The sequence below is a fragment of the Tinamus guttatus genome, unplaced genomic scaffold, assembly GCF_059628265.1.
Source record: "Tinamus guttatus ecotype Peru unplaced genomic scaffold, ASM5962826v1 Tinamus_guttatus_pri_ptg000927l, whole genome shotgun sequence".
Classification (NCBI taxonomy): Eukaryota; Metazoa; Chordata; class Aves; order Tinamiformes; family Tinamidae; genus Tinamus; species Tinamus guttatus.
The window spans coordinates 295,423-322,534 of record NW_028289461.1 but is presented as its reverse complement, the minus strand read 5'-3'; the positions used below and the strand labels follow the sequence as shown (position 1 = coordinate 322,534).

The window sequence follows — 27,112 nt, the reverse complement described above, 5'->3', positions numbered from 1 at the left end:
CTTGAAAGAGGAGGGGAAAAAAAAAAAAGTATTTTTTTTCCCCTGCCCACCACTTGTGGGACGTTTCTTACCGGTGCTGGGATCAGTAGCTGCGGCTGGCCCACCACCACCCTCCGCGGCGGCAGGTAGCTCCCTTGTCCCGCACACGCGCTCTTCAGAGCCTGGTAAGTACACACAGCTATCTTACTCTCTTCTTTTTTCCCTGATTGTACAGTTAGAAATAATCCTACTATTCTGCAGTCACAGGAATCCATACTGTCATTAGGGAACGGAGCTTTATTTCTGATTATTTATTTATTCCTATAGCTAAGGTAGCCAAGTGTTACCCAGTGAGGTATTAGGGAACCTACACCTTCCTGCTGCAGGCATAGCTCTGCATTTAACTTCTATCCCTTGGGGAAAATAAAGAAATACACTTCACCTCTTGAAGCCCCTTTCTACCACCTTCCACTATATCCCACGGCTTGAAGCATTTTTTTTGCCCCTGTCCTTCTGTCTGGGCACTGCTGTTGAGGAAAGCCACACATAGGTCACAACTGTAATGTCCTAGCAAAGTGCCTGTCCCTTGACACAAGCCCCTGGGACCGTCTGCACAACCCACAGCGAGAGGGGTCTTCTAAACATGCCACGTTCGTAAAATCAGATGGCAAATTCCTACTGCTACAGCCTTGCATCCATAGGCATTCTCATGCTTCTCCTAAATCCACCTCCTTTGTTAAGGATACTTAAAACTTGGCATTTATGTATTATCTACAAAGGATTTAACAAATGCTAGTGCATTTTAAAACCCTGAGTAACCAAGAAGCAAAGTCTTGGTAATGTTTTTCCTGCTTTTCTAGAGATGCCCAGACCAGCTGGTCCATCAACCATTTTGCAGTCGACTGTTAGAGGCCATGTTGTATTTTCCAGTATTCCCTTTGAAAGGTGTAACTTGGGCTCAACAAATTAGAGCTCTCACATTCCATTAGAAGGCTTTTATTTATAAAAGGAACAAGTCTTGAAACTTGTATCTTAATCCTGCTGACCTCAGGAGAAAGAACAACACACCCTCCCTCAAAAGAAAAATAAGTTGTCACAAGTTACTTCTATTCATCTCAACGAGGAATTAACTTCAAAATCTAAAGGACAAACATTTGAGATATCAACTATTCTAATAATGGTTGCAGCATAACTGTTCAGCTAAAATAACATCCCATTAACTGAATTACCTCCTACAGTGTTAACATTATGACCTACTGTAAGTTATGAGTCATGTCATCAATACTGAAAAATAGTGTCCTCATTTCTTAATGGTAATAGGAAAGCATCTCAAGGATTGCCGTTGAATCAAAAAAATACAAATACTGCAGTTTTAATAGCATGCCATTAAAGAATCTGTGGTAATTGCTCTTACAAAGTTCAGATGTTCCAACACATTGTGATTTACAGCACAGAGATGGTGCTTAAATGTGAAAGAGGTACAAGATTAATTTAGACCTGGATCAAGTAAAGCAGGCAGGTATATATTCATAGAATAGGTCTGCCAGCATTACCAGGGTTCTAAAAAATTTCACTATTATAAAAGTCTATATGGTCATATAATAATAGTTCAAATTATGCTACCGTTATAACCAGCTTTTGTCCTTAGTCCCAGCAAACAACATGTCCTCCTGGCTATTTCACTGTTGTGATCAAGCAGCACAGAATAAAGTTGCTCAAATCCTTTCCAAGGTCAATTAGAAGAGATTTTGTTGGGAACGGAAATTGGGCAGGTGAGCCAGCACTGCAAGTGTTTCTGCTGGAACAGAGCTCCACGTTCTAGAGCACTCAAGCTCCTGAAAGGGGGGCAGGTGCATTAATAGACTGAGCTGAAAGCTGCTGGAAGTGTCACTGCCACTGTCCTTCAATTAGGAAGGCAAACAAAAAGCAAATGAGGACACTTGCAAATGAGTCCTCTGCAACCCTAAATTTGTAACAGCCAAGCTTCTGCTGTCAAGAGAAAGGCTAGGTAGAGGATGCCAAAAGAAGGGGTAAGAAACAGTAAGATTTTTTCGAACGATCACAACAGAAAGATCTCAGTCAAGATGGCAGAGTGGGGAATTCGGATGGGTATACTCTAAGGGATAAGCACCCAAACGAAGAGCAGTGTGTTGAGTCATGCAAGTGATTTTTCTAGAACTGTATGGCAAAGTTTTATCATCAGCAAGCCATGGCAGTTCAGAACCTGTTCAGCTGGCTTGGAAAAAGGAAACCGTGCCCGTGATCCATAGCGCTTACCTTACCTTGACCTGACTTAGAAGAATGTACACAAGAGAAGTGATAGAGCAAGAAGCAAAGCAGGAGGGGGGGGGGGAAGGAAAATAAACACCCACACCCCATGCATGGGAAACCCTTAAGACTATATTTGCCACTACAGAATTAGGGGTAATCATTTAGATTTCTACAGAATGAAAACAGGAAGAATTACAAACAGCAATGCATATATTAAGGTCAACAGGTTGGAAGAGATGTAGAAAAGTCTATTCTGATGAACACCACGTGGGAAATGGAAAGGGAAGAATCACCCCAAAGCCACAATGATTTCACAAGCCAGGAACTAAGAAAAGCAAAAACGGACATACAGAAACAATGTAAAATAAAGCTCAGAAAATGTCATTAGATAAGACTAGATTAGAAACAGCATATACTTGGCAGTAGAGTCAAATATTCCCCAACAACACTGAATTTAAGTCAAATTGTGCGTCTTTTCTAAAAGATACACTCTATATGAAACAAGAAATAACATGGCAACATGAAGGCCCATGCAGGACATGAAATCAGAGGATCAAAACTGTACTTTATACCTATACTAACTTATCACTAACAAGAAGGCTAGGAAAGATTTTTTTTTTCCTAACCTCCAGTGGGTGGGGAAATGAATATGTAGAGGGTTTTTTATTTATTTATTAATATGAAGTCACACCTACTCCTATGCTGACTGTGCTTTGGAGAATTTGGAGGAAGACTGCTGACCAAGTTTTTCCCCAGGACAGCTGTTCTTTTGCCTCTTATACTGACTGCACTGCATCACTATCACAACCTATATGTTTTTTCTTAGGCTTTTTTTTTTTTTTTTTTTTGAGGGGGGAAAAGGCAAGATTTGTGACTCTTAAAGACATTAATATCTGTTTCAAAAGATACACTTTGGAACCAAAGCTTACACCCTTGAAGCTATCACTGTCATCTAGTTAGCCACCTAGCATCTTAAGCAGAGGCTGATGTCGGACTAGAGTGCAGGAGCAACCTGGTTTAGCTCCCATGTCCCTGCTCCCAGGGAGCCCGGAGGAGCAGCGAGCCGAGGCTGTTGCAAAACGCACGGCCAGAGGCTAACAGAACTCCACCGAGATCTCACCCGAGACCTTCCAAACCCACCAGGAGTGGATTCTCCAAGAACAAACACATTGACCCAATTTTTCAGAGCTTTGAGTCAACATTAAATGATTGTTGATCATCCTTGATCGACAATCTTTATCAACAGCATTTAGACTCTGTAGCACTAACCTAGACACTGTGGCACTTCGAAAACAGCAGTCAGCTGCTCTTTATATTAATTACTGTATTAATGTAGAAGACAAAAAAACCCACAATCCCACTCAGGCAATGAACTGTTCTAGTGCTTTTCATTAAAATATGGGCAGAAGAAATTTTGGAATGGCCTGCAGATCTACAGAGGGAAAGAAAAACAAGAATTTAGCTAACTTTATTCCCTATAAGGTTATCTCTTATACTTCAAAAATGCATTAAATGCAAGTAAAAACAGTGTTTTGAAATTACTACATACTCAAATTTGTTATAAGCATCAAGTAAACAATCATGAAAACTGCTGCTTTACAAGATCATATGAAGCATTTTTACCCTTCACCAGTGGGTTCTTAAGTACAGAACTCTCAGATCTATTGTTTAAAGTTACAACTATGACAGCATTCCTGAAACAAACCTGTGATTCCTGTAGCATGCAGAGATTGCAATTCAGAGAAAGGTTGTAATTGATGAGAAACACATAAATCTAATGAACTAAATATATATCATCTTTGTGACTTGCAGAATTGAGGAGTACTGTGAAAACTGCTTATTGTTTTATGCACAAGCTGCCTCATCATTATCTGTAAAAAGGTTTTGCTTTACGAATAACCTCATCTTACACAAGCTCCTACTTATTTTAATCTGTCCCAGATGAACTTTAAGCACTCGGCTTTTGTACGGCCTATAGATTCGGTCTGTTCAAAGATGCTCAGCAGCTTTGAGAAGTCTGATCATTTTGTTTCGAGGCTAAAAAGTAAGCAGAGGAGCCTAACATGTGCGAAGCAAAATGGGAACTCTTGCATGTGCAAGATCTGCAACTTCACCTCCCTGTCCTCTCACTCCCACATCTGCTGTCCCATTTTCAAATTTGGTCATTAATAAAATATACTTTTTAGGCAGACTAAATATCCGATTATTTTCCATATTGGTTTCCTGCCCTCTTTTTAATCATGTCCTTCCATGAATGGCCTCAGATTCACAGAAGTAGCTCTGCCCTGAATCCGGTAACGTGCTTAACAAGATGTGGCAGGTAGAGAAAACAGTGATTTCCTGAGCTAGAAGAACCTGAGAAGAAATACATTTCAGGAGGAATGAGGTAAATTACAGCATTCACCTAAAACAAATAGGCATGCTAAGGAAATAAGGGAATATACATTCTTTTCATATCAGCATTGGTAAGCTATTATACTCTTCTGCTAACAAGAGACTGCAAAATTAAGCAGTTTTAATTAAGCAGACAAAATTCAATTACTTTACAAATATACCATGCCTGACCTACACACAGGAACAAAGATGCAACTGAGAGGTAAAGTATGAAAATAATATTTAAATGAATATGCAGGGCAAGTTTTAAAAGTAGACAGATTTCTACACCTAATCTTTTTTAGCAAAAGTATTACCACAAACAGTGGTAAATTCCACTCCAGACTCCTGACTTAATCTTCTCTGGATTGCAATGTATAAGCCCTCCTTTGTTGGCTGCAGTTTTTCTACCCCTGCTGATGTGTCAAAATCTGTGAACATTAGGCAAAACGCAAATATGCTGGATGGCACCAAACTAGCTTTTTTCTTCCTTTTTTCTCTTTTCTAGAAAATGAGAACAGATACATTAGAGAGCAATAACACTAAATCCAGCGCTCCTCTCCTGACCCAAAGATACCTGAGGATGGTCACTAAGGACGGACACAGCACGTTCCAGATGGACGGTGCCCAAGGAAAAGGCCTGGCGTACCTACGAGACGCGTGGGGAATACTGATGGACATGCGCTGGAGATGGATGATGCTTGTCTTTTCAGCCTCTTTTGTCATCCACTGGCTAGTCTTTGCAGTGCTTTGGTATTTACTGGCTGAGATGAACGGGGACCTGGAGCTGGACCACGATGCTCCACCTGACAACCACACTATATGTGTCAAGTACATCACCAGCTTCACAGCTGCTTTCTCTTTCTCACTGGAGACACAACTCACCATTGGTTACGGCACTATGTTCCCAAGCGGGGACTGCCCCAGTGCTATTGCCCTGCTCGCTATACAGATGGTCCTGGGACTCATGCTGGAAGCCTTCATCACAGGTAATCCTTCATATTTAATCCTTCAGATAACATATGTGTAAGAAATGAAGCCTAAAATAAATAGTGATCACATTGATATCTTCCTGAGAAATAAGAACTAAGGTCAGAGGAATACAGTAGTTACAGTAGTATTTCTGCCATGTAAGAGGCAGTCAATGCTTTACCTTTTAAAAAGGTGCGAGTTATATAATATTAAACTCTGTACTAAATAGTATGAAGTACCACTGCTCCCTAGTTGCTCTTCATGGCTCCTCACTGATAACTGTCACTTGTTTCTTGTGCCATGATCCCCCTCTGCCCCTCTTTTTTTTATTTGTCAAAACAACTTGACTTTAAGGTATACTCTTGTGCATTTAAAGCTAGTTGAAGTATTTCTACTGATGATTCTTATTAATCTGTAACTCAGTATTTCAATACCCCTCAGCAGCCAACGCAAAGGAAATCTTCAGCATGTCAGAGGTATTTGGCAAGTAGATGGAGCAGTTCTAAGTTACATATAATTATTCCAGACTTAAAGGAGAAATTCATTTACTGAGCTTCTCAAGAGGTAGCGCATCAACACAAGGTACTCTTGCCAATTAGAGTCAAAAAGAGCAAGCAAAAAAACCTCCTTTTCTACAAACATAAGTATTCTAGACTAGAAATATAAGTAAACACAGTGCAGAAGAAAAGCATCTCAGGAAAGCTAAAACTTTTTTTTTTTTAAAAAAAGAATGATTTAATGTGATGGCTGTGTTTGCAAGTCTAACAGTTAAAATATGCTGCCTTGGTTGAAAAACATGTCCCTGTACTAACCCTGCCCTTCCTTTGGCTTCTCTCACATGGCTCGGATGGTAGAACCCCCCAGGCTCCACACGTGTAACTCGGTCAGCTCTTTTCTCCACACAGGTGCTTTTGTGGCCAAGATCGCCCGTCCAAAGAACCGGGCCTTCTCCATCCGCTTCACCCGCTCGGCCATCGTGAGCTGCGCGGAGGGGACGCCCTGCCTCATGTTCCAGGTGGCCAACACGCGCTCGAGCCCGCTCACCAGCGTCCAGATTTCTGCTGTCCTCTACCAAGAGCAGGAAACCGGACAGCTGCACCAGACCAGTGTTGACTTCCACCTGGACAGCATCACTTCCGAAGAGTGTCCGTTCTTCATCTTCCCGTTGACCTACTTCCACCTCATCACTCCCTCCAGCCCCCTGGCTGCTCTGCTCCAAAGGGAGGCTCCTCGGCACTTTGAGCTCGTGGTCTTTCTGTCAGCCGTGCAGGAAGGCACGGGAGAGATGTGCCAGAGGAGGACGTCCTACCTCCCCTCAGAGATCCTGCTGCACCACCGCTTTGCCTCCACACTAGCCCGCAGCGCCAAAGGGGAATATCAGATCAAGATGGAGAATTTTGACAAAACTATTCCAGAGCTCCCAGCCGCAGCTGACTCAAAGAGCCCAAAAAGGACTGCCAAGGAGATCCGCATCAACGGACAGCACGCTGACAGCTTCCAGCTCTCCGAGACTGGCCTCACAGAATAGGCAGCAGACTTGGAACTTTAAAGTGCGCTTTATTATTACATTTAACCTTCAGGTTCCATTGACAACCTTCCTTTCATCTCCTAGCCATCTTTCTCCTATATTCCCATCCTTTGGCTACAAAACGATAGGCAAAAGAACGAGAGCGCCCGTGGCGGCTGAGCAGCAGCTGCGGGCGCCGCGCTGAAGCGAGTCGGGCTCGAGCACCGCGGCATCGAGCCCGGGAAACTGAGAGCGCTTCCTGCTGAATCCACCAGACTACCATGAAGGCTGGACTGACCCTGAAAGCAGAGCACTGCAAAACCCCCAAAGCTCACCAAAATACTAATTAATCAGCTTGGGGCAAGATGGACAAGAGCTACAAAGGAGAAAAATCTCACTCAAATCCAAAACAGGGTCAATCAGTTAATACATTAGCTTGGTATACGCAACATGTTGATCCAGGACACTCGTTTTTCCTGCTCTCTTAATCCTTTGGGAGTACAGGGTTTTATCAGTTTTCAGACAGCTGAACTTACTCTTAGAAAGTTCTGCCAATCTCTCATGGCAGCAAAATGTTCTCCTGCTGTGCTTGTTTATTAAGCAAAATTGTGAATACTAACTGTAGTTCTTCATTCTGCCAACTAAGAGGTGACTATATCATCTTAAGACAGGTCTGCAAGGACTTGATCAAAAAAATCTTGAAGTCTGACAAACATTGCAATGTAAATTTTTTTCATATTTGGATACATTCAATAAATTATTTAGCAATAGAACTCAGCAGTTTAAATACATCAGTGTACTTTTTGGAAAGGACAATATATTTGTGTGCTCAGCTTTGCACCGCGTCTCTCGAGTAGGCCTGAGCCATAAGGATGCACTATATCCACAACAGTAGAACTGCATCCATATTTTATGCCTTTAAACATTATTTTTCTGTACACACAGAACAAAAATCATTTAGAGAGACACTTAAATCAATTTAAAAATAAAACATTAAAGCAAAACAATAAGACTTTGGTATTTAAGTGCCTCAAAAGCCAATTGCAATTAAGTTACTCTGAAACTCAAATAATTTAAGCAACTAAAATATAAATAGAAAGTGTAAGAATTACTTCTAGGCTCTCAAGAGAAGCAAATTCCACACCTTCTCTCACTATTACATACTGAGAAAGAAAATCTTTACGAATTAAAAGGCAGAGCAAGAGCCACAGAACAGACTACTGTCAAGTTTGAAACATCCATTTAGAAAAGAACAGCAGTGCCCTGAGTGAAGCACTGGTCTTCTCTGTATCACATACTCCAGTTTCAGACAAAATCAATTATTTCTGCAATTCAGATGTATAGCGCAGCAGAGCAGCACTGTAATCTCACAGTTTAGAGCCAAAGTTATAAGAAGCTATTTTCTAATAGAAATAACTTTGGCTGGAAGAAAACCTAATTTCAGTGGAGGTCTAATCACAACGGGTGGACAGCTCTGCTTACTTTTTAAATGACTTCTTGAGTCTTGAAATTTGTCTTGTTTTAAATCATTTTCAATTTAGAGGGCTTGTTTAAAGTTGGGTAGGAAATTAAAGCAACAAGCACAAAGACTGTGCTTGATATGTCTTAGAGGCTCTTCAAGTAGCACATTTGTGGAATGTAGAGCTGAAGAACACGACTGAGGTTAATTACACAAACGTCACTTAGGGACAACAGTTGCAGAATATGAGCTAGGCAGAGCACCCTGTTACTTTTACAGTTTTGAAGAACTGGAAAAGCTTGGATGTTTCATGAGGTATTGGAGAAACGCCACAAGGCCAAATCAGCCTAGGAAGACTGCTGATCAGCTCAGCTGCAGCCAAACTGCACCCTCTGCTTGGACTTACGTTGCAAGAGCACGCGAGCGATGAACCTTCCTCGGGCACATTTCTTGCCATTCATGGAGGGAAGGAAGACAAGGCAGCAAAGTAAGTGGAAGTTTAATTCAAAGGACTTGAGCATTCTTTTAATGTTCATTTGAGGACCCTTTTTATATTCAAGTTTAAGTGATAAACAGACATTGAACAGAATTCAGGCAGGTTCCACAACTGCCTCTACATGTCTCATACAATCTACATCATGATTATCACGAGTGTATAAGTACTGGTTTCCTATCAAACCTCCTCAGCTACTAAGCTGGCATTAGTCAAGAGGTTGCATAGAAAATTAAGTTGCTTTTGTGCAGGTCTCAAAAGACACCTGAAATGAAGAAAACTCCTCGGTTGTTTTCTCTGCTATTCGTCTCAGCTTTCCAGAGCAAACTGGGGTCCTCAAGGGAGCCTGTGGCAACTACAGCAACCCGTACCAAACTCACAAAAGTTTTGGGTATCTTTAGTCTGAATTTATCAGCTAAACATACTGATCCTATCTGAGAAATAATGCTCTAGTGAAGGCCTGTTGCTTTTTTGAAGCATGGTACAGTTAGAGGTTCAAATCCCTCACTGAGTTTAAGGAGGATAACAGAAACCAATACATGCACCTGCTATGGGTTACTAGCCTAAATTGCACAGAGTCACTTACACCCTGAAGAAATTCCTTCCATGTCAATTCACTCCTTGACCTTTATGCTTTAACTGCTGTATCAGCAATATTAAAATTAAGGAATTCATGTCAGTGGCTTTTTTTTTTAGGCAAATCAATAGCCTTATATTAGGCTCTACATATTACTTTAACTGGAAAACATTTGCAAAGCAGTAACTATTTATTAACCTACCTGGAGTCAATCCAGACCAACACCTCCCACTAATACTTTACTCACCATCCTATTTCTCCCTGAAGGGAAGGAAAAGAGACAAAAACCTCTCACTTTTTTTCAACATTCACTTCTAACAGTGCGATAAGCAAATACGACTACAGCTAAAACAGCTTTAATGTTAAAACTCCAAAGGCTTCCACAACTCACCTCGATCACACTGTGTACCACAGGTATTGTAGCCCAGTAAGATCAAGCTACAAGAGCAACACAAGAGACTTTCAAAAGCAGTCAGATATGATATGAAGCTTTGTGCAAAAAAGCACCCCACCCTTCAATGACGCAGGATTTCCAAAACACAAGGGGATACTCTTTGCCAGAAAACTGTGCATGGAAAATACATTCCAGAGATCTGATCATTAGTAGGAGTGTTAGACACGTTATGTAGAAGTTAAAATGTTAGCCCTCATGTTCTGGCAGAAATCTGCTTCAGTACAGACACACAGCAATTTCTTTGCAGTTTCAGTGGGTAGATCCATCTCATTCTCAAGTGGCACATAATATTTATGATCATAACCTTACACAGGAGTTGCATACACTCTATAATCTGGCCTTGGAACTGCTGCAACTATTGCAATGGGAAGAGGCTGGCAACAGGACAGGAAGGGGATAAATCAAATGAACTCGACTGTTGCAGACATGACTTGTACTGTTTCTACATAGTTTCCCTTTTTGGGTGTGGAGATGAAAGCACTAAATCTTTTATTCCCTCCTCAAAAAGGATATCCACATATCAGAGAGTGAATGTTTTGCTACTGGCATTTAAAGATAGACAACCTCCCATTATTTACAGGAGTAATCTCTTTTTAAGGAAAGTAGACAGTGAGGAAAGCAGGTAGCATCTCTTGGCTTTGTGGCATCTTTCAACTCAAAAAGCAGGAAAACATAAGCATTCTAAGTTATATTAAAAATATCACACAGAGAAGGTTCAGAAGGCTTTGAAAGCAGACATGGTGATTTAAGACTCTGAAGACACGGGTCATCAAGGTAATCTGGAAAACTATTAAAACAGAAACTTACAGGACTGCCTAAAAAAGACACTCACTGCTAAGCAGGAGGGTTAAACACATTCCTATCAACTTCTAAGTGCAACTCGATCTTTTTAAGAGTTTCCATCTGCCTTGAAATCCAATCTACAAGTATCTTTTCTGACCTATGCTTTATCCACACACCCACTAAAGGAGAATGTTTAGCTAAGACACTTTCAGCAACAGCCAAAAGAGATTCTCTAGGTCCTATCAAGGCAAAACCTCACGGTCAGCATGTGTTTACTGGTACATAAACCTGTTGTCAAGCACAGCTGAGCTGCACACTAGGAAACAGGCCACAGAGAAGACCACAAGACCACACCAGGAAGTGACCCATGCACCACCATACGATGTAGAAACATCACCACACATGCCACATTCAGCTAATACGGGACAATTTCCTTAAGCATTTGTACCACCAACAGAATATCAATTCCATCTAGATCAATCTGTTCCATCTCCAAGATGATGTTCTGCTCCAATTAAAGTTCAGGTAAACATTCAAATATATCTACTGGGCTAAAATTACACGTTCTGCCTGAAAGAGGCCGGTGTGACGTGTTTAAAGAACAGTATCAGAGAGCTGGCAGGTCTGCCTGGTGCAGACTGTGCTTTACTGGGAGGGAACAGAGGGAACAGGTGCTACCTGACTGAGCTACCTGACTGAGCAGAGTATCTGTGTAATGACGAAGTAATTCCATAAGAAGAGGACCCTCTAGGGGCTGCCGTCAGTATCTACCTCCTGCAAAGAGACATTCAAAAACTTCAGTAGTTCAGGTGGCCAAGTGGTTCTGGACATCAAGACAGCAGCCCCCAGGATGTTCAAAAGCTGCATTTAAGAGAAATTCCCACAGGGCACCTGGTAATCAATGAAGTTTCTTTCCACAGACAACTGTGGGCACCACATTTTAGTTGAATAAGCAGGACCTTTCTGACGACTTTTCTTCTCTAAAACATTAAGATCCCCAATTGTTAAATCAATACAAATAAAAAACCAACATTTTGGGGAATACATTCAGAGAAACTTGGCACAGCACCATGAATCTTACATCAATAAAAAGGCTTGGAGCAGTAAGAAAGAGGGTTTAGGTACACAGAGGCCCCTTCCCAACACACACCCCTGCTCCTCCCTCCCGCTTCCTGCCCATACAGGAACAAAACCGTACCTGGATCTTTTCGCCCTGGTTTTTCAAAGCGTCTGTCTCCCCTAGAAAGGCAGAATAAAAGTTTCAAGAAAGGTTTTGGAACTGCTCCACTCATTTTAGGTATGGCTCTAATATTTGTTTTCCCCCCCCTCCGCCAATCAGACCTCACTGGACAGAATCTTTCAAGATCTAAGTGACAACCAAAATTTTCCGACAGGTTTGGCAACTACATGTTTCAAAACTTGACCCTGAATGTCATGAGAAGCATCAAGACTGAAGTTTTACTGAAGTAAAACCTTCAACAATACGTATTTTCACCCAGAGATTATCCATTTCTATTGTAGCTCACTTATGTTGAAGCAGCTCCTACTTTCCAGGAACTTAGTAGAAAACACATCTTCGCAAAAAGTACTTTTTTAAAAAACAAACAAACAAAAACAAACAAAACAAAAAAACTTGTTCCTGAGTTTCTAGAAACACCACCGTGTTAGCGCCACCTCAAATCAGACACATTCACTCCAGGTATGCCTGAGCACCTTTCCTGAGATGATTTTATGAAGCCGCAAGGCACAAATGCAAGTTAAGCAGATGCAAGTAAAAATTTAAAAAGCTAGAGTTTTCTGTTACCTTTCCTCCCAACTCTGTGATCTGTGCATTTCCCTGCCCCCTCCTCGCCCAAATCCACCCTCCACTTCATCAAAACTTCTTTGGTAGAAACCGCTTTCTCCTCGGCCTCTGCCTGAAAAGACAAAAAACACAGGAATTTGAATAAATAATAATAAAAGTTGAGAGTCAAGTAGGTTTCCCTTTTCACAAGTCCACGTGAACTGATTTCAGAATATTAAGCCCCAGTGAAATTATCTGGGGCAAAGGGAAAAAGGAAACAAGACTGATGCAAGAGAGTTATGTAAAAGATTCTTAGCAAGAAGCACAGAATCAGACAGAACAGGCAAACAATTCTGTAATAAATAATATGCAGAAAACCAACATAAAACAGATACTTACCCTACAGAGATTACCAAGCAAGGATGCACTGCTCACTCCACTTGTCATGGTGGGTACAAGTGCACCTTATGCTCACAAAAAAAGAATCATTTCTAATAGCAGCATTCAGAAGAAGGGCACACATGCTGCAGATGTTCTAACTACTGCCATCAAGGTTAGGAAGGAAGGAAGGTTCACCTTTCCTTTCTAGTGATCCTCAGAGAAGATCTCCAGGAGCAATAGGAAAAAAGAAGGATCACAGGATGCATATTGGCAAGAAGACATGAAGAATCCCAGTAACTACAGAATAAAAACTGATCTCCTCACTTTTTCAAGACATTTGCTACCAAATAGCAATTTGCTACCTGGTAGCAAGCCTCAAGGCAGGTTTTCCTCCATGTTTCCTCAGTGTAGGCACATCTTCAGTGTTTGTGAAGACAGCAGCATATTTTGGTTAATAAAAAGAGCCAAACACACACGCACATCCCCAGAGCTGCTGGGAAGTTCCAGCACTGCTTAGATTAACACTGCCTCAAAGTGCTACAGATGTAGCAGCAAATGTATGAGCAAAAGAACACCTAGCAAGGGTGAAACCATCACACACACCTTTTCACATTTCCTTCTGGCCCACAGAAACCACCACCTCCAAGGACAAGGTGCAAACCTGTCCTGGCACCTGGAAGATGATGACAAGACCATGACCAAACAAAACACGAAGCCAACATCCCAGTCAAAATGAGCAGACTTCAGAGACCTTAGTCTTTAAAAGAAAGCAACAAGAACCTCTATATCTAAAATCCAGTGACCTCAGGTTGCATCAAGGATTGTGCCTTATTTCAAGGTTTTATAAGAGCCTCTGAAAATGATGCAAAGAATAAACTGTTGCAACTGCCTTATTTGTAAGCTTTCACCAAACCTCTTGTAAAAAAAGCTTCTCTCTAGAGAGCAAGGAAAAGAGATTCAAAGATAATTCAGTGAGACTCCTCAAAAACATATTAATTTCATATTATGCACCCCTGGGCACAGGGTGGACAAGCAAGTTGCATAAACTTGTCTATTTTATCTGTAAGTGACGAGTGAGAAGTTGCATTGGCAAAATACGGTAAGAAGTACCGATACTGCATAAAAAGCAGCATGATGTTTATTCACTTACAGATTTATGCCCCCCTATGGTGGTGGGAAAGAGGCTGGCTCTGGTTCCTCATAGATGAGCCCCAGGAAGTTTTACTCGTCACATGCAGTGCCAGTCTTCGCCACAGGAAAGCTCTCTTCCCTTTCACAGAAGATAACACAGAAGATGCCGAAGCAGCTCACAAGAGAAAGCCATGGGCAGCCAGAGCCAAAGCAGGATGAAGCCACTGACTCGCTGAGGCTGCTGAGACAAAGTTGCAGGCATTTTTCCACCCCAAAAGTTCACTTGCCCTTTCCTGTTTTTACAGGGCGCAACAAAGCAACCTCTGTAGTGCTCCCCTTGCAGTGTAAGCGAGTATGGACACACACTGATTACTAATATCACAGTCACACAGCCAGCAGACCCAGGCAGCTCGGGACAGGGGATTTCAGCAGCAAAAGGGCAAGTGCCATGTATGAGGAGAATGGAATCAGGGGACTTTTGCTTTAATAGCAGCATGGCACTGCCAGCTTGAAAAATGTGTGAAAGGGGGTTTAAGAAATCACTTTGCACCTACGACCCTCTGCGTGTCACCGTCCAACATCAGCTGTCTCAACCAGCCTTTGCAATGGTCTGAATTAAAAGATGGTCCCTGCTCACAGCCGCTGGCAGCTCTGACCCCCCAGCATGGGGGGTTAAGCTGTTGTTACCAGTGAGGATCCCAGGAAAGCTACAGTCATTCTGCCACTCTACTTGGCTGCCTTCGGTAAGGGACATTGTGTGGCTGCAGTCTTGGATGGATGTGGCCATTTGACAGCGTCCTGCACGAGGTCCAAGCAGAACCAGAGCAGAGAGCAAGCTGACCACTGCGGAACCGCACTGCACATGGAAATGGCTTCTGCTGAGCTGCACAACGCTACGCAGGCAGAGAAGCACGGCGTAAAGAAGGCAGAGTTATTCAGCAAGCATTAAGTAGATTAGTCTGACCAGAAAGTGCACACTAGGACACAGCTAATGCTGATAAGAGAGCATATGAAAAAGGCAAAGCTTGCAGAGAAGGTAAAGCTGCACCAAATAAATAATAATAATAATAATTAAAAAAAAAAAAAATCACACTGCTTGCCACCCCACACCTTCACACTTGGGGACATTTCTGTGGCTAACAAGTCTAGAAATGTATTTTTTTTAACAGAACAACACTTCAAAAAGAAGTTTGCGTATGAAGAATAAACTGTCTAAATGCAGATGTTAACTAGGCAAAACATTCACTGCAAAGTCGGTGCACATTACTGAACTCACTGGACTGGTTGTGTCACTTGTGTTGCAGTAATCCCTTAAAAACAAGCACCTCAGTCCTCTGGATACTATAGCACAGTGCCCAAAATCTCTAACCTAACACACAGACAAGCAAAGCGTACAAGACAAGCAAGAGGGTAAGCAGCAGCATACACTGCCATCTTAACTGCCCTTATGCAAAGCAAGGAGCAAATTCCTGTAATTAGAGCACAACTGGAGTTCAGGACCTACTGCCACAGTCCTAATGGTCTGTGGCAATTGCAGGCACTTGTGGCTGGAGTACAGCTGTTGGGGGATACATAAGAGCTTTCCACTGGCACACTGTTCACACCCTTTTCAGAGTAGGGAAGATGCTATACAGAAAAGAGCAAAAGCTCTAATAGGAAGCAAAGACTGCCCTTGTCGTGGCTTTAACCAAAAACAAGAACAGCTACAAAACAGTGTGTCCACAAGCTTAGGGCCCAGGCCAAAGACTGCTTAAATCTCTCCTCATCCCAGGCTCTTATTCATGAGTGTTGACATTCCAGCCCTGCGAGCACAAAGCTGGGGCTTAGCTGCTCGCCACGGGGAGCTCCCGGGAAAACAAGGCAATTAGAGCAGGAGGTCACGTGCAGGCACTTGGGTCCTTGCAAGAATGCAACTGCAGAGCTCAATGGAAGGCTTGCGTTTACGCCCCCCACAAAACACACACATTAAAGATGACACTTCACAACTGCAAATGCTTTGAGCATTAAAACTAGGCTGCATTTCAGCAGGCTGTCATTAAAAAAATTAAATGGAGTTAGAGGAGCTTCCTTGTTAGGAAGCACAGTGACCATCTTTACATCAGCTACATGTCAGAAATGCATATGCTGTCAGAACGGCTCCAGGTGACTACTGAGAAAATATTTACTCAGTGCTGTTTTGTAGTTGTGATAACTGAAGTCACATTTTGAGTTCTAATAATAATCCTTAGCAGCAGTTTATTCAGTCAGCCCTTCACTAATCTGTGCCCCAGATTCCCTCTTGCCTCCTCCTGAACACAGTAATTCAACCCTGTGATCGGTGCCTCAGCAAGGGAACTTAATTAACAAATCCAATCATACCTGTAAATTCTTCCCTGAAGTTGTTATTGGGCAAGTCTGTTCAAGACGACAATCCTGTTTCAGTACAGCTGAAGCCTGAATTTGATCAGCACCTCTATTATATACAGTGATGCAAACATGAAAAACCACCAGATAATCTTTCTTCCCCAGGCAATTTTGCAAGGCTACAAACAAAAATGCTTTCCAATTCTAAGCGAAGCAACACATTTAGTGAGCAAACTATGAAGAAATTCCACAAGTCCTTTTCATCCCCTCTTGCCAAAACAACGACATTTAGAGCTTGCTGGAAGCAAAGTGCTACTTTTGAAAGTTAGATGTCAGTCTTATGCAGAGCTTTTCACAAATAACTCTTAGAGCTCTTAATTAGAACAGCATCAAGTATGTAACTGCTAAAAAAACTAGTTAGGTCCTTGCAGAAATCCTGTTTGTTTGTCAAGATACAGAAACTTTGTGAAGACTCATTGTGCCAAAAACTAATTGCTCATGGAAAGAAATGGAGAAGAGGAAAAGAAACAGCAGTAACCAAGATGACCTGAACAGGGACTCCTCAGCAATTTACAATTTAACTGTATCCAGGATGAAAAGGAAATGAAGAAGGGTTTGGAAAGTGTCATTTACAGTATAGTGGAAGGTATACGAAGGACAAATAGCCTAACAAAAGCGGGGTGTAAAAATTCATACAAATTTAGGGAAAAAAGATTAAATAAGAACTAAAAACTAAGTGAGCAACAGATGAATCTTCTAAGTTCTTAAGCTAGTACTTTAATATACCTTTAAAATGAAGTATAAGAAGTATATGAATATAAGAAGTAAAAGTTTTCTGAAAGTCTTAATGTAAGTTTTGTCCACAGAACTATATTCAAGCTTTACCACTAAACAAAACTTCAACCCATATATCTGATGACAGAATTACTGGATTAGAAGCCATATTCTGCTACAATTCACTGATCTCACTGAAACTAGTGGGGGTACCTGAAATACTACCAGCTCCCTCTGCAAGGGTGATGGTCATTGCTAAACCTCCAGCAACAAGAGAAGGAGGAAATTAATTGGACAAAAGATGAAGAAACAGAGTTAGGTAAATTAGATGCAACTGAAACATCCTCAAATCAACACCGGAATACACTGGCGCTCATGAGCTCAAATGACTGAGTTTTAGACAGCGTTCATTCCATTTGTAGAAAAAGGCCTTAAAACATATATAAAAATAACATATTTCTTCATAGGGAAAGTGAAACATGGGTGGTAGCAGTGCAATCTGCGCATTTAAGGCACTAGTGAAAACACTGAGTTTTCAAACGCACAGCTGAAATCTAACAAGGCACAACCAAGAGCTTCTCTCCTGCATGAGAAATACCACTTCTTTCTCTTAACTAAGCCCTGAGCATCTAAGCAGCAAAGGCAACAATAAATAAAGAAGGGGAAGCAGCAGGAAAAAAAAGAGACAGTCCTTTAAAAGTTTAAATGCATAAGTCTTAACCAAGTAATAGCCACGAGGGGGCAGAAGGCAGACTATAAATATCTAAAAGACACAAGCAAAGAATGGAGCAAGATAAAAGAACGAACAGAAATGAAAATGCAAATTAAGGCAAATTTCTGATCAAGCATGTAACTATCCATGGAAATGATTTCCAAAGATGTTAATGAAAACATCTCCATTTAAGGCCATTTACATTTAGATAGGACTCCTAAAAAATCTCATCTAAGCACCTGCAAAGCCAGAGGTTACATTACTAATTACTCCTGAAGATACTCCCAAGTTACTAGCTCTTAGTATTCTATACATCAACAGGGCATATCCATATATAAAAAACTTAATAGTGTTCAGAATCAAACATATCGAAAGGAAACTGATAAAATAAATTGACACTAACAACTCGCTTTCATTGTAGTGATAACTGCTTGAGGTCATTTCCCCATTTATTCCAAATGTCTGAAGTGACCCAGGACAGGCTGTGGATTATAGTGATGCACTAAAATTGGCAAGACTCAAATTTCTCTTAAATTATACCTCTTCATTAACCTTTTCATGTTTGGATCACAGATGTTTAGATAAAAATGACTTTTCAGAACACTGAAAGCAACCTACTACAGTCTTAATGTTTTAAATAGGTTTGTAGATTCTCCTCTTTCTCTGCAAGTTGTTTTTATAGCTTTATTAATGTTATTTTACCAACTCTGAAGCAAGCAATTTCCTATTCCATCTCAAAACTATACTTTTTCCACAACTAAAACGATGAAGTCATATAACACATACCAGATACCCCCTAAGAAGGTGCAGAAAATGATCACTAGGAATGCAATATTCATTCTCTGAAACCTTTCCAATAAGCTATTGTTGAAATCTTAATGGAAAAAGTTACATGAAACATTTTTCACATGTTTTAATGTGAATCACCTTATACTGTAACAGACCCCCATCTTGACAGCTCACCTCGACCTCTAGAGGAACTTCGACCTCGAGGAGCCCCTACCACCGTTCCTCCTCCTCGTCCCGTCAACCTCAGGACGGCGGCACTGTTTACAGACATGGAGAAATTTCTCTGCCAAGAAGAAAAAGCCAAGGTGAAATTGTATTAAACTAAACAAAAGAAAAAAGAAAAGCAAAAGATCAACAAAATCCACCTCCACTGCACCCTCCCCCAGCCAAACTCACCTCTTCCTAAATTTGGCTTAGTATCAGCTGCGATTTCCTTCTTTTTGTTGCATATTCTTTGCAACTGACTGGCCAAAATTAACAAGGGAAAGGACTAGTGCTCCCGACTTACCTGAAATCTTCATGCTCTAAAGGTATCGAATGAGCAGTGACTCCTTTATCAGACCATTCTAGCACAGGACTGATTATAACACCACTAGCTCTAACTATGCAGCCGTTGAGCTGCTAAAAGCAGACAAGTCACTAACCCCGCTTCAACATTGACAAATTCTGCAGAGCACTAACATGCAATGGGATTGCATTTACTCCTTGTTTTCACAAAAGTGTTTTCTTTAGATGTACATAAATTTCAGAAGCCTTAAATACATTTAGGTGATATGCATTTTTAGTAAGGCAATAACCACCAGTAAAATTCACATTTATTATGACGTAATTGCTAAAGAAAAAGTCTTTTCACCAAAGAAGGGCTAATTATAACCAACTCTGTCCCCATTCTTTGGCACAAGTAGTTGGAAAACCAGGCCAAGGGATCCAAAAGTTTCTTCTGAAACATTAACAGCTAAACCTGAATTCACCCATGCTCTCTAAAGCCAAGTTTTAAATAAGCAGCATGCAAAAGACTCAAGAGCTGTTCTGTCAGGTTTCCCGAGAGCGCCTGAAGGAGCAAGATCAGCCTCCAGTAAAGCTTTTTCTTCATAGCTAACTCCTAAAGCAAGCATTTCAACATTAAGCTCACATCACCCACTTGGAGAAAACCTTTGCAGTCACCAAAAAGTCAGTCTCCTTTGACCCTAAAAGTCTTGAAAGTCTTGTAGTTTACTGCCTGAAGGCCTCTACTATGCATAGGGGGAGAAAAAAAAAAAAAAAAAAAAAAAAAAAACACACCACACAATGTCTGAGGGCATTTAACTCCAAGGTTCAAGGTCTTTATGTGCTACTGCACGTCTGGCTGACTCTCCTGTGGGCCTGTTGACCCAACCTTCCTTTTTGGTGGTGATCGATGGACTCTGAGCAAAGCTGCACATAAAAATGCACCCTCTTCCTCAGTGCCTTTAAGGCTAGAATGATGACATGCAGGACCGAAAATGTCTTCACCTGACTATGAGCTTAAAAAGGCTACTGATTAAAAGCTGACCTATTAGTATCTTGTGTCATGGTACAACATCTTAGGAAGACATGACAAATACTGATAACCCCTCGCCAAAAATCAAATTATATTACATTACAATCAGTTTAAAAAAAAAAAAGTTTCTGCTCTCAACAGAACAAGCCACAGTAATTCAGACAGGTGCTAGGGCTTTCAAAGATCCTAGATGTGCTGCACTCCAAGTGGCAATTTTGTCACAGTAGTAGACTACCTGTCCTTGCTTTCATCTTGCTCACCAGTGGATAATATAACAACAGAAATCAAGTAAGCAAATAAAAAAAAAACACTGCTACACAGAGTATACTTAGGAAAGTAATGCACGTTTCTTAGAAAGGTGGAAGGCAGGCAAAGAATCTAACTTCTCCAAAGACCACAAGCTGATATTTCACAACTTGAATACTTCTAGTATAAAAAAGAAAATCTGCAGACATAATTTGCAGAAAAGTTCCACAGATCTTAACATGCTGTGTGCTTGAAAAACAGGTAATGCTCCTCAGAAGATCCTGATGATTCCAAATTTCATGAGCTGACACTGCCTTGCTATCAACAGAACATCGCATGAATTCTACTTGGTCAGATTTAAGAAAATCAGTGAAAATGGCTAATATTTAAACTTTATGCTAACACAGTATGTTTTTAGAATTTCTTTCCTGGACACTACTAATGTTAATTTGGTGATTTTGGCTAATTTCATGTTTTTAAACTGAAACGTACTCTTTACATTGCTTTTATGCTAACACCAACCTGCATTTTCTTTTTATTTAAATACTACATCTCTAAGAACACAAACCTGTTCTTCTTCTGTAAAAGGTACAAGTGCCAGTGGTGGCAGGGGCTCCTCTTGTAAAATAGGCAGAAACTCCTTATCCAGAAGGTCTGAAGGTATCTGTATGAAAGGAAAATAGCATACAAATACTTGATGCACACAGGTATCAAAAAAACACAATCCATGGATGATGCCACAAAACTGGGTCTATACAAACCTAAAAATGTTTTTTTTATCTGGTCAAAACTCTCTCCATCTACACGGAACACCTGTTTTCCTAGTAACAATGGGTGGGAGGAAGATGATGAAAGGCGGGGGGAGGAAGAAGTTATCTATTGCTAATTTACTTCCTCAGCAAAAAAAAATGTCTTAAGAAAAAATACTCAGTGAAATCTCTACATCCAAAACATATGTAAAGTACCAAGCTCATAAAACAGTTCTCATTTATAAACCAATGCAGCTGAACTGTGAATGAATTCAGAGTTTCTGATAAGTAAGAGTACACTGCATTTCTGTCTACTGTACATTACTCAGACTTACTATATTAAAAGAATTACCATATATACATGTAGAGAGCATGTGTGCACAGAGACTTTATTTTTATTTAAAAATTCCTATGATAAATAAGTCACGATTTTAATACATGCATTTGTGTCCCCTGTTTAATAAATCCATAACTACATAGATTCATTTTACTTAGTTTTGTATTTTATTCTTGTTAAGTAAAAACAAATTGGAACTCATTTTTAATCATTCCATCTTCTAGCAGACATGACCAATGCACAGGCAAGAAGCTGCAATCTCAGGCAACTGAACTCTAAATTATGCCAATGGAGGGCTTTGTTTCAAGAATATCTAATCCAAAATACTAAAGATAATCCAAATCACTAAAGATAAAGCCTTCTCCTGATTTTAATTCAAGGAAAGCAAACCAATCCTCCCCATTTGGGTATACACTAAGAGAAACCCTCCTGCTTATTACCAGAGGTTTTTTTTTTTTTTTTTTTTTTTTTTTTTTAAATTGGCACTGTAACTTTGCCCAAATTAGAGCCAGCAAAGAATCACCATGACACAGCAGGAGAAAAAAAAAAAAAAAAGAGTGTGCCAGATACATCTGGTAGTCGACAACACAGGTTTAGGAACATGACATCAAGAAAGCTGAGTATAAACAGTGTCAAGAGACCTCTCAGGTCTAAACAGCTAGAATTACAGAACTCCACAGAACATGTACCAGAAACAAAGACATCCACTTCTCCTGACACAAAACATGCTGTGCTCCAGTCAAAGTCCTTGCACATAGGGAAAGGGACTTTTTTTATTTCTGGTGAGGTGTGTGTGTTGGGGGGGAGGGGGGGCGGTGCTTCCTAACCATTGGAAAAGCTTCCTCTAGGAGGAGGAGATTAGGCTGTTGGGATGAGGGTAGCTGATGATTACATGCCACACAGAAAAACTGCATAAAGCAACAGCTTTTGACACACGCGCTCATTCAAACATGGCATCAAAGTTTATATCACAGCTCCTCAAAGCAAAACAGGAGAATTCTGTATGTTAGAGTGTGGGAAAGCGAGAAACCATGAGAAACTGCGGGAACAGTGACAGTTAGGAGTGAGAAACTGTGGAAGTTGGGAATAACAGATTAGCAGATAGAGAAACCTAAAAACAGGGACCAGCACCGGTCGGCACCGGTCTCTGGGCAGTTACCTGTTGTCTGGTAGCAGAATTGGACCCAGACAGCAACAAAGTCAAGAAACTGGCTGGAGGCAGGGGGAGGGAATGTGTGGACAACACACGCTCACATGCTCAGAGAATATATAAATCTGATCTGATGCTCAATAAAATGGTTCTAAACCTTAAGCCCCTGCTCCTTCAATGCTCCCACATTAGAGTAGCTATGACTCCAAGCCATAACATACTTAAAGGTTTCTGCTGCAGCACTACATGAAAACTTGTCAGCACCCTTAGTAAAGAATATGGATATGTGCATGCACATGCATATCCAAAGCCAGTCTGCAAAACTTGCTGCATTCCCTCTTGTACCTGAGAGGGAGGCTCTAGGAGGCAATGAGACTTCAAGTCTATTATGCATCTGCTGCAACAATAAACTAATCCCTATAAACACAAAGTGTATGACACTTGAACCTGAAATACTATATAGAGGTCTGAAACATGACTTTCGCATCATGGAGAATCTTCCTTTGAAAATAAACATGAGCAAAGTTCTTGCTTTATTTTTTTATATTGTTCTTTACTATTACACTGGCTAGCTTTTATTTGCGACTTGAGTCCCAGATGAGCAGATGCTTTGAGGATGGCTCCAGTTGGGCTGAACACCTGATAAATGCCTTTAGTCAGGACAAATGGGGAGCTCTTATTTTTCTCAGATACCTGTTTATGTAATTTACTGCCTGAATTTCAAGCCAAATCAATCCTACTCTATATTAAATTAAATCCTGTGGAGGTAAGCATATCTACAGTGCGGCAAGGAGACTTTATCCCCCTGTCTTCTGCAGCAATGGGATGGAATACGGCAAAGAGGTTTTCCTCTTCTCAGAAGGGTACAAGAAGTTGCCTCTAAAGTTACTGTTACACTAAAAATGTAAAAGATACAGTAAGAGTGAGACACAAAAAAAAAAAAAAAACACTTCTGTTCTTTATAAAAAAATACCCAATTTATGCGTATACCTTCCCAAAACAGAAATAATCCCTAAACATAAGACCGCACATGCAGACATCAGGTCTTCTTTACTGCTTACCTTATTATCCTTTAGAAAAAGTGCCAACATTTCTTCTCTCCCATAGCGATAGTCTGCTAGTTTATACTTTGGCAAAGCTGGAGACAGAGGAGGGGATGTCACGCTCCCGCCACTAGACAGAGCTCGCAGCCTAAAATAAAAACAGAAAACAAAAAACAAACAAAGCAGAAAAACAGTGAAAATAGAGCCAAAGATAATGTCTTCACCTATGCTGTCTTTCCTCTGCACCCTGTTTAGAGATTTGACACAAAAAAAGGCAGTGATGAGATGAAAGCATTTACACAGTCCATCCTAAAAACTCTAAAACTTGGTATTTCAGAATTAAAAACAGCTTCTGTCATTTTCCCTACAGCCATAGGAAAGGAGAAAATTACTGATTTCAAAGATACCAGATAACTGAAACATTCTTCTTTTTCCTACTTGCATAGGAAAGGAAAAGTACGAGCCACTTCGACAGCATTCGAGTTTTTTAGTTTGGTGACACCCAGTGGCAATTTCTTTACATATCACTTCCGAATCAAAAATATCTGGAGAGGCATTTTTCCAGGGATTAGATGAGTCAATGCAATGTTCAACTCCAATCCAGATTAGATGTAAAAGAATCTCACTATTAAGAAGTAATATAATAGCATACAGACTGACCTGAGGGTACTGCAACCTAGAAAGGTCATTGTAAATACTAGAATTTCACTCCATTACTCCTGTACCAAATCCATTAACTCATCAAAATAAAATGTAGACTTCCACATATTATCGAATCTAGATTTAAAATTAAGCAGACTACATAGTCCCTCATTGTGACAGCAATCTTAAATTACACTTAATAGTGCTTTTTTAAGAGTTACCTCCCCTCTTCCTTTTTTTTTTTTTTTTTTTTTTTTTTTAAACATAACTTCGGCTTCTATCCATCAATGCATCTAATCATATCTGTCTGCTACACTGAAGAGCCCTCTAGCCTAAGATATCTGCCTGGTGGGCATATTTATAGATAGCGGTAAAGTCATTCTTTAACCTTCTTTCAAACCAGCAAAATAGACTGAGCTCTCATCATCTTTCAGACCACAAGTCACACTACTTCTTTTTTGAATATGCTCCAATTTTTAAGATGTACAACAAAATGTGTCAGCAAAAGTGAATACATTATTCCAGTAATACTCTTACCACAGGAGACAAAGCAATTAGATTTCTTACAACCACTCCACACTCCCTTTTACCCTTCTAAAAGTCATATTTCTTTCTAGAAGCCACACAACCAAAAAACCCCTGTTTGTAACCTTGCAGTCACCAAGAAATTGGAGAAAATGCTGAATAATCACCCTTCCACATTTTAGCAAGAGGCAGGGCAATACACAAAGCTGAAAAGCTTTCTAGAAACTGATGCAAGAGGACAGACTGCCACAGAATCCCAACAACAAAACAGTTGTTTTTCCCCTACACTCTTCAGTGTTCACCTACAGTAGGTGATGTAAAGAACAGATATATCTTCAACATATTCCATAAAGGATGTTTGAAACACTGGGTAGAGGAAAACCTGCTTAGAGAATTAAGTCCAGTAAGGACAGGGTAAGAACTTCTTTGTTATCACTTATCACATGGGAACACCAAATCAGCTCTCCACTTACTTTTTGTCCACTTCAGAGACAAGCAAAGCAAGTTTCACACATTACACTAACATGAAATCCAACTTATTTCATACACAGTGCCAAAGTGTAAAATGAGGACTAATTTTATTATATGAATATTGCTTTCAGTCACAGGTCAAGGACTGAGAAGTAAGGAACAAAAACATATTATATCCCATTTGGTCTTATTGCCAATTCAGCCCCCAAGCACAGAAACACGTAAGTTCGCAAAAATTTCAGACATTGTTCCAGAATTTCACAAAACAAAACAACTCACCATTCAGGCCCAAAGTTAAGTGTCTGAGTTTCTGCTGCCATTTTTTCTTGTTCTATTCCTCCTTTTTAAAAAGCGTGAACCTGTAACACACAAATGGTTACTATGAAAACAAGTGGATTAACACAGTCCTTCATTATTTTCTTCACAATACAAAAGTACACCTGGTCATGCAAAAAAATGGACGAAGTTGGATCTTTAAAGGAACTCATTTCAGCTCTCTAACACGGACTATGTTATGAGCATAGGCATAATTATCAGGATTTCTTGCCCCAAATCATTCTTAATAGCTGAAACGGGACGCTGGATTAGGGTGTCTGAAGAAACAACTTGGACAAGCAGTCTCTTGTCAAATCAGTGACTACAAGACAAGCAAACAGGAGAATTGGAGGCATAATCCTCCCTCATTAATGCTTAATTAACAGAACAGCAGCTTTCTGACAATTACAAGAGGATAAAAACACACTAGAACACAGCAAGAAATATTTGCCAGTCAAGTGGCAAAGTACTCAAGAAATTTCCACTATTCATTCTTGAAAAATAAGCCTCCTAAAAATTGAGTATATCCAATGCAGTAAAGTCCTCCTCCATCTGCAGGAGATGCCCAGCAGTTCTCATCCTTAGCTTTACTAAGCTAAAAGAGCAGTTTCAGGCTTCAGTCACCCTCATTTCTATTACCCCAATTCCTGCAGGCACTACTGAAGGTCAAGGCAAGTTCCTATACATCAGGAACATATGGGCAATGGTAAACAACATCAAGCGGCAGGCAAGGAAGGAGGCCAAGCGAAGGCTGTGAAGCCTTCCCTGTTCCCAACTAAGCACAATTCAGGCTAGACAGCTTTGCAGAAGGGACATTTACATTTGGAAAACATAGCTCCTCTTTCCTAACAGCAACAGCAGAAACTCAATCTGCAGAGAAGGAAATATTTTCAAAATCAAATACATCATAGCAAAACACCAAAAAAGACTGCAAGAAAGTATACAGCTGGTCTTTATGAACTTTGCTGCATCAAAACTCTGTACCTTAGTTTACCCAAATAAGGTCATCTATACTTTGCATGGAAGGATGACATGAAAGGGAACAAGCAAAAATGGGAAGATAAAAGAGGGTATTAGTTTCTGAGAAAAAAAAAAAAAGACAAGATCAGACAAAGAAACGCATTTTGGTTCTTATGTATCTATCACCCAAATAGCTATACTAAAAGAAAGCAAGATGATCAACAGCCTGGGTTGGAAGCTATCTCTAGAGCATGCAGATTACAGTTGTTAAGCTCCCAAAAACCTAAACCTAACAACCAAAACTTGGCTCACATTTTTACTAAAAGTCTAAGATCCTTGATGAATATTTGCTATTATTTTCCTGCTCTCAATAT

The 27,112-nt window shown here is 40.4% G+C and overlaps 2 protein-coding genes across 3 annotated transcripts in view; one reads left to right on the top strand and one right to left on the bottom strand.

Annotated features, from left to right (window-relative positions):
* GIGYF2 (GRB10 interacting GYF protein 2) overlaps positions 1-27,112 on the bottom strand; it is a 68,836-nt gene that overhangs the window by 31,479 nt on the left and 10,245 nt on the right. For both annotated transcript variants that reach the window (XM_088538080.1, XM_088538081.1), the window contains exons 2-7: positions 25,743-25,822; positions 23,844-23,973; positions 21,115-21,210; positions 18,956-19,064; positions 12,673-12,784; positions 12,067-12,107 (exon numbers count right to left, since the gene is read on the bottom strand). In XM_088538080.1, the coding sequence (XP_088394206.1) occupies positions 12,067-12,107; positions 12,673-12,784; positions 18,956-19,064; positions 21,115-21,210; positions 23,844-23,973; positions 25,743-25,783 (529 nt within the window). In that variant the 5' untranslated portion in view covers positions 25,784-25,822. The remainder of the gene's footprint in view (positions 1-12,066; positions 12,108-12,672; positions 12,785-18,955; positions 19,065-21,114; positions 21,211-23,843; positions 23,974-25,742; positions 25,823-27,112) is intronic.
* KCNJ13 (potassium inwardly rectifying channel subfamily J member 13) lies at positions 74-7,123 on the top strand. Its single transcript, XM_010226214.2, has 3 exons — positions 74-164; positions 5,132-5,612; positions 6,501-7,123. The coding sequence occupies exons 2-3, from the start codon at positions 5,135-5,137 to the stop codon at positions 7,121-7,123; spliced, it is 1,101 nt and encodes a 366-aa protein (XP_010224516.1). The 5' UTR covers positions 74-164; positions 5,132-5,134.